Source organism: Rhea americana, unplaced genomic scaffold (assembly GCF_003343005.1).
Source record: "Rhea americana isolate MKP2758 unplaced genomic scaffold, rheAme1 scaffold_217, whole genome shotgun sequence".
Lineage (NCBI taxonomy): Eukaryota > Metazoa > Chordata > Aves > Rheiformes > Rheidae > Rhea > Rhea americana.
Window position 1 is genome coordinate 3,222 of NW_028186317.1, and position 7,437 is coordinate 10,658.

The following is a 7,437-nucleotide window of genomic DNA, read 5'->3' on the forward strand; positions in this document are numbered from 1 at the left end:
TTGGCCCCTTCCCTCCCCCCGGCATCGCTTTTTTCCCCGCTTTCCCGCGTTATTTTGCGGGGGGACCGGCCGTGCTGACCCCCCCCCAACGTAGGTGCTCGCCGGGTACCTCGACTACATGGTGGAGCTGGGCACGTTCCTGGGTGGCACCGACGAGGCGTCCACGCGGCAGCAGATGCAGCAGATCCTGGACTTCGAGACGGCGCTGGCCAACATCACCATCCCGCAGGAGAAGCACCGCGACGAGGAGCTCATCTACCACAAGATGACGGCCGGAGACCTCAAGGTAGGAGCGGGGCAGCGGCGGGCCGCGAGGGGCTTTTCTCCCCGTTCTCACGTTTCTTGCACCCTCCCGGCTTGCTTTTCCCCCGTGGGGCCGGAGGGCGGAAACTCCCGGGTTGCCTYCAAGCTCTGTTGGCCACCACGGTGGGAAGAGTTTCTGGGCAAAACGGTGCTCAACGCCTCGAAACGGAGGTGGAAGCAAGGCAGTGGGATGCGTAGCGGCACCACGGCCTTCYGCAGGCGCTGGCGCCGGCCGTGGACTGGCTGCCGTTCCTGGCCACCGTCTTCTACCCCGTGGAGCTCAACGAGTCAGAGCCCGTGGTGGTCTATGCCAAGGAGTACCTGGAGCAGGTCTCCGACCTCATCCTCGCCACGGACAAATGGTGAGAAAGCTCCCTGCGGYGCGCCGGCCGGGGGCTCCCCTCGCTCACCGCCTCCCCCTGCTCCGCAGCCTCCTCAACAACTACATGATCTGGAACCTGGTGCGGAAAACCAGCCCCTTCCTCGACCAGCGCTTCCAGGACGCCGAGGAGAAGTTCATGGAGGTGATGTACGGGACGAAGAAGGTGAGCGAAGCCAKCGTCCCGAGTTGCGCTTCTCTCGCACGTGATTATTTTTTAACCGTGCCGCTGGTGACCGCAGGGTCACTCCCGGCGTTTTTGCAAAGTCCCCGCCGCGGCGTGTGTGAAAGCGGGCAGGTTTCGGGGTCCCACCAGCCCGGGAGACGCGGCGGCGGCCCCTYGGGCCGGGAGGCTGCGGGGCTGAAAGCTGACGGCGGGTTTGTCGCCCCGCGCAGACCTGCCTCCCACGCTGGAAGTTTTGCATCAGCGACACGGACAACAACCTGGGCTTCGCCCTGGGGGCCATGTTYGTCAAGGCCACCTTCGCCGAGGACAGCAAGCAAGTGGTAGGTGGCCCCGCCGCRGCTGGCCGGGAGAGGGGTCGCCGTGTCCCCGGTGGGAGGACTTCCCTCCCACTGACGCACGCTGCCGGGTTTCACCCAGGCGGAGGAGATGATCGCCGAGATCAAAACGGCCTTTGAGGAAAGCCTGGAGACGCTGCAGTGGATGGACGAGGAGACGAGGAGATCCGCCAAGGAGAAGGTGAGGGGTGGCAGCGGCGGCGGAGCCGGGCGCTGCTCCCGTCCCATCCCACCCCGCACCGGGGCCGTGCCAAAGGCACCTCCGTGTCCCACCCCAGGCTGACGCCATCTACAACATGATCGGCTACCCCAAGTTCATCATGGACCCCAAGGAGCTGGATAAAGTGTTCAACGACGTGAGTCGCTCCGCCAGGCGCCTCCGTGCCGGGGGCCGAGCCCCGCGATCCCTGCGGATCACCGCCAGCTTTGCTCTCTCTTGCAGTACGAGGCCGTATCCGACCTCTACTTCGAGAACGTCATGCAGTTTTACAACTTCTCGGCCAGGGTCACTGCCGACCAGCTCCGGAAACCGCCCAACCGGGACCAGTAAGCCCCCGCAGCRAGCCGGGCCGCCTCTTCCGGGAACTGCTGCCGGGGATGCCGGCGGCGGCCRGTGGGAACGTTGCAATGTCTTCTCGCCCGCCACGGCGGAGCGAGCGCGYGGATTTGCACGCGCGCGCGTGGGGCGAGCCCTTCCCGATGCTTTGGAGGCGCTCGGACCGTTTCGGCGGAGGGGGGGCTAAAGCGGCTTCGCGCCGAGCCGCCAGTCCGTAGCCAGAGCCGGCGCCAACCCCGGGGCCTCGTCTGCCCGCAGGTGGAGCATGACGCCGCCGACGGTCAACGCGTACTACTCACCCACCAAGAACGAGATCGTCTTCCCCGCCGGGATCCTCCAGGCRCCCTTCTACACCCGCGCCTCTCCCAAGTAAGAGCCCGGTGGTGCCGGGGCGGGAGAGCTCGCCTCCCAAATTTCCTCCTTCTGCCCAGGCCGCCCCGGCCGCGGGCTCCGCTTTGGGGCGCTGAAGCTCAGTGTYGCCCTCCTGCAGGTCGCTGAACTTTGGTGGCATCGGCGTGGTGGTGGGCCACGAGCTGACGCATGCCTTCGACGACCAAGGTAAGGCCAGGACGGGCGGTGGTGGAGCCGGTTGCCAGGAGCTTTGCTGACGGCCCCACTCCCCGCAGGCCGGGAGTACGACAAGGACGGCAACCTGCGGCCGTGGTGGAAGAACTCCTCGGTGGAGGCCTTCAAGCGGCAGACGGCGTGCATGGTGGAGCAGTACGGCAACTACAGTGTCAACGGTGAGGCCGTCAACGGCAAGCACACGCTGGGCGAGAACATCGCTGACAACGGGGGCCTCAARGCAGCCTACCGGGTAGGAGGGCAGGCCRGGGCGGCGTGGCGCGGGGCGGCRTGCGTGGCACGGCCTTGACGCYGCTCTCCTGCCCGTCMTCCAGGCCTACCAAAACTGGCTGAAAAAGAATGGYGAGGAGGAAACGCTGCCCACCCTCGGCCTCACCAACCACCAGCTCTTCTTCGTGGGCTTCGCGCAGGTAGGGCACCGKGAGGCGCAGGGATGCAGGAAGCGGGGACGGTGCTTTGGTGGTCCACAAATGCCTCCAGAGATGCCACGTGGTGGCTGGTGGTGGCTCCTGGGCAAGACAGTTCATGGTAGCTCCTGGGGGAGATGGTTCATGGTGGTTCCTGGGTGAGATGGTTTGAGGAGGCTCCTGAGCAAGATGGTACGTGGTGGCTYCTKGGYGAGATGGTTTGAGGTGGCTCCYGGGCRAGATGGTTTGAGGTGGCTCCTGGAGGAGCCAGAGCTCGAGCTGCCCCTCTCGCCCTCGGCTCGCAGGTGTGGTGCACGGTGCGCACGCCGGAGAGCTCGCACGAGGGGCTCATCACCGACCCGCACAGCCCCTCGCGCTTCCGCGTCATCGGCACCGTCTCCAACTCGCGCGAGTTCGCCCAGCACTTCGGCTGCCCGCCCGGCTCCCCCATGAACCCCCCCAAGAAGTGCGAGGTCTGGTGACGGGCGCGCGCCCCGGGGGACCGGCCGCCGCCGCATTTCCCCGGTTCCTTTCCAGAGGCTCAAACCACTTCTCCATGCAACGAACTGCCCAGCGCTCAGCCGGAGCGGCGCCCGGCAGCGCCCGAGGTTCGACCCACTGTGAAAACGCCTTCCCCGCGCTCGCTCGTGGAACGACTTTGATTGTGGTTTTTGGAAGGGGTTCTGCTTTTTCTTTTCTTTTTTTTTCCCCCACCGGGGCCGGGCAGCGCGGTGAGACGCACGTACCCACAGGCGCCCGCGGCGCCCAGTCCGACGTGCCGCCCCAGCGAAGGTGGTCAAGGCAATGAGGATGGGAGACGTTTCAACATATATTTGGGGGGGGGGGAAATATTTTTCTAGCGTTGTGGAATACACTGGAAGATTTCAGGGAAAACACATTTTAAACCTTTTTTTTAAAAAAAACAAAGGATTAGTATATTTATTACTTTATATTTTTTTTAAACTCGGCGCAGCTGTAGGCGCAGCGCCCCTGCGGAGATGGTGCCTCTGCCGGGGGAAGCCGCCGGGGGCTGCCAGGGCCACGGATGTAGCCAGCCGGCCCTGGAGCCCCGTTTTTTTCCCGGAGGACCGTCCTGGGAAGCCGCTGATGGGGGAAAGCGGGGCCTTGGGGACAGGAGGGAGAGAGTCCGCTGGGTCGGAGAAAGGCTCTGCCGAGGATTAGCTTTAATTTCCGTGTGCAAAGGGAAAGAGTTGACGTGCCAAAGATGCAGGCGGGTGGTGACGGCGCAGCTGGAGCGCCCGGCTCTCCCTCTGGCTCCCGGCCGTGGACCGGCCCAGGCGCCTGCCTCGCTTCCCCGGCAGGCTCGTTTCTGTTTTTCATTTTATTTTGTTTTTATTTTATTTTTTTTGCAAAACCCCTTCCTGCAAAAAGGGACGCGTGGCCTGCCGCAGGCCAGGCCGCTTGACTGCTAAGCCGCAGGAGGCGTGGATCAGTCCGCGGTCCTCGCAGACAAGCACGGACGGTTCCCGCCGCCGCTCCGCTCACTGCCGCCCGGGAACTGCAAGCCCCGAAATCGGGTGTCACTCCAAAGCCTCCGTCCCTCCGCAGCCGCAGCGCCCCGCGGGACGAGGGGCTTCCTGGGGGCTTTTTTAATGCTCTTTCTGCGGTCTTTGGAAGGAAACCACTGGCGGTAGCTCAAGTGCCCACGTGCTGTCTCCTGGGGCACTTCCTTGCTCTAGGCAGAAAGCAAAGATGTAGAGGGATTTTTAATATTTATATGTAAAAGGAGGGGTTGGGGGGATTTCTTTTATAACTATTTTTTCATCTTTCAGTGTGGGGCTTACTGTAATTGAAATAAATACTTTCTACTGAGTCAGAGGCTGGTCACGAGGTGTCTTTCCTTGATGGTTGGGAGACCCGTATGTCCCCCGTGTGTCCGTCCGTCTCTCCCCTCGCTGCTGCGGGGTCTATATGGAGGAGACTGTCCAAACTGAGCTGAGGAGGCTTCTCCCAGCCTGGGCTTGGCACCTACTGTCCTTCTCGGAGGTTAAAGCCAGGTTTTTGAACCCAAAAAACTCATTCTCAGTGTGGGCGGCCGTCACGTCGTGCTATATCCGTCTGGCACGGCCCCAGGTATCTCCCCCGTGGGGAAGTCTTTCCCGGCCGCTTTTCCTTCCTGCTTCCCCGCTGCCAGCAGGTTGCTCTCCGAGCGCCCGCATTTGTAGCTCCGCGACGCGGGTCGAGGCACCGGGAGCCTCCTCGCGGTGGCTCCCACGGYGAGAGGATGGGTTAAATCCCCCTCTTGCTGTTTTTACTGCCTCTTTCCTCTCTCCGCTTGAACAGGACTCTATTAAGGGAGCAGCATTCAGCCCTCTGGCWCGGGTCCCTCGGGGGGCAGGTGAACTCCCAGCGCTCGTCTTGCGCTCCGTGCGAGAGGCGAGCCGAGGCCGTGCTTTCCCCGGGAACGGGATGGAAATTGTGGCACGAGCCCGCAGAGGGCGGTGGAGCTGAGAAAATCGCGGCGAGGAGTGGAGCTCGTGCTGCCAGCGAAATACATGGCCTGAGTCCGTCCTCGGCCGATGTGTTTAAACTGCAGCGAAATGTCYGTGTTCCTAGGAAAAGAGAGGAGCAGGGCGGAATAGGAGGAGTCGCTTTCTGGCGAAATCTTTCCAGCGAAGCTTTTTGCAGTCCACATCCCGCTTACGTCTGCCGTTGCTCCCGGGGAGCGGCATGAAGCCGGGGCAGGTCTCCTCCTGGTCATCCCGCGGGATCCAGCCCACGCAGAGGTCCTTGGGAGCGCCGGCCCCGGAGCGAAGCCAGCGGGAAGCCTTCCCGCGCTGCTCCTTGCTGGCCTCGGCAAGGCGCCTTTTTGCCAGGCTTTGCACGAGGGTCTTGGCCAGCCGGGACGCGGCGGCCGAGGCGGCCCACCGCGGGCTTGCGGCAGGCAGCCGGCGTTGGCCCGTCCGGGAGCCTGCCGGAGGGAAGGCAGAGCTGGCGGGAGGTGATTCATCCGGCTCGCGCGCCGGTGCCTGGCACGGGCTTGCCCCATCCGGGGTGGTATTTGCTTTATTTTGCGCTCTGAGGGCCGAGCCCGGGCTAGTTGGCCTGGCCGTTCCCCTAGGAAGGAGGGGAACACTCCGAGCAGGGCAGCATTTTTTTGTATTTTTGTGTATTTTTTTTTTTTTTTTGCAAGTTTTTTTTTTTGCCTGGAGGGTGCACTGGCAGGGGATCAGTGGGGAAAAAGCAGAAACCCAGCGAGGGAGGTGCTGCCGCGCCAGCCGGGAGCGGGTGCCCAGAGATGCCTCCAGAACGAGCCGGAAACCGCCGCATTTTGCAGCAGTCCCAGGCTGTGGGGCGCCCTGCCTCGGGGCCGCGGGTCCCCCCGGGGCCGCGGGTCCCCTTGGGCCTGGCTGTTTCCTCAGGGCCAAGGGTCCCTGCAGGGCCAAATGTCCCCTCAGGACTAGGTGTCCCCTCAGGGCCGAGGGTCCCTGCAGGGCCAAGTGTCCCCTCAGGACTAGGTGTCCCCACAGGGCCGAGTGTCCCCTCAGGGCGAAGTGTCCCCTCAGGACTAGGTGTCCCCTCAGGACTAGGTGTCCCCACAGGGCCGAGTGTCCCTGCAGGGCCGAGTGTCCCCTCACAGCAGTGTATCCCCTCTGGCCTGCGTGTCCCCACAGAGCCAAGTGTCCCCTCAGGAGTAGGTGTCCCCTCAGGGCTGAGTGTCCCTGCAGGGCCAAATGTCCTCTCAGGGCCGAGTGTCCCCTCAGGACTAGGTGTCCACTCAGGACTAGGTGTCCCTCAGGGCCAAGTGTCCCTGCAGGGCCAAGTGTCCCCTCAGGGCAAAGTGTCCCCTCAGTGCGAAGTGTCCTCTCAGGACTAGGTGTCCCCTCAGGAGTAGGTGTCCCCTCAGGGCCGAGTGTCCCTGCAGGGCCAAATGTCCCGTCAGGGCCGAGTGTCCCCTCAGGGCTGAGTGTCCCCTCAGGGCCGAGTGTCCCGTCAGGGCCGAGTGTCCCCTCAGGGCCGAGTGTCCACTCAGAGCAGTGTGTCCCCTCAGGCCTGTGTGTCCCCACAGGGCCAAGTGTCCCCTCAGGCCCGCGTGTGTGCCCCCTCCCCAGCAGCCGAGTGTTGCCGAAGCCGTTCCGGAAGCGCCCGAAGCCGCGGCGTCCCATGGCCGAGAGGCTCCGAAAAGCCCCGAGCGCCTCCCGACGGGGCGGGAATCCCTCTGCCGAGCCTTTCCGAAGTTTCCCGAGCGCCCTCACGCCGCCGGTCTCCGAAGCGAGCCGAAGTTTCCCGAGCGCCCGCCGGGGGTCACGGGAGGCGCCGGGTGGGGAGGCGGGGGGGAGGGGGGAGACCGAGCCGAGCGAGGGGGGCGGGGCGGAGGAAGCGTGCGCCCGCGAAGGTCTCCGGAAGGAGCCGAAGTTTCCCGAGAGCGGGTCGCCGGCGAGCACCTCCGGAAAGAGCCGAAGGTTGCCGAGCGCCGGTGGGCCGAGCGGCTCCGGAGCGGCCCGAAGGCGCCCGAGCGTCCGTCCTGCCGGACTGCTGGAGGCGGCCGCAGCGCCATGTTTGATGCTCCGCTACTTCAGTGAGGAAAATCCGCCGGCATCGCCCGAGAGCCGCCACCGCGACGGGCGCCGCTGCCCCGGGGGAGGGCGACCGAGACCCCCCGCCGCCGGCGGCTCATGAGCAGCGCGGCCTGAGCCGCCTCCCCCCCTCCCCTCCCCGCCGGC

General features: G+C 64.7%; 1 protein-coding gene across 1 annotated transcript in view; it reads left to right on the forward strand.

Annotated features, from left to right (window-relative positions):
- Positions 1-4,589, forward strand: part of ECE1 (endothelin converting enzyme 1) — a 7,302-nt gene extending 2,713 nt beyond the window's left edge. Inside the window, exons 5-16 of the mRNA XM_085305150.1 lie at positions 95-286; positions 523-665; positions 734-848; positions 1,079-1,189; positions 1,287-1,385; positions 1,483-1,560; positions 1,647-1,750; positions 2,019-2,129; positions 2,251-2,318; positions 2,387-2,577; positions 2,660-2,755; positions 3,058-4,589. Coding sequence (XP_085161276.1) covers positions 95-286; positions 523-665; positions 734-848; positions 1,079-1,189; positions 1,287-1,385; positions 1,483-1,560; positions 1,647-1,750; positions 2,019-2,129; positions 2,251-2,318; positions 2,387-2,577; positions 2,660-2,755; positions 3,058-3,234 — 1,485 coding nt within the window. The 3' untranslated portion in view covers positions 3,235-4,589. The remainder of the gene's footprint in view (positions 1-94; positions 287-522; positions 666-733; positions 849-1,078; positions 1,190-1,286; positions 1,386-1,482; positions 1,561-1,646; positions 1,751-2,018; positions 2,130-2,250; positions 2,319-2,386; positions 2,578-2,659; positions 2,756-3,057) is intronic.
- The last annotated feature ends 2,848 nt before the right edge of the window (positions 4,590-7,437 follow it).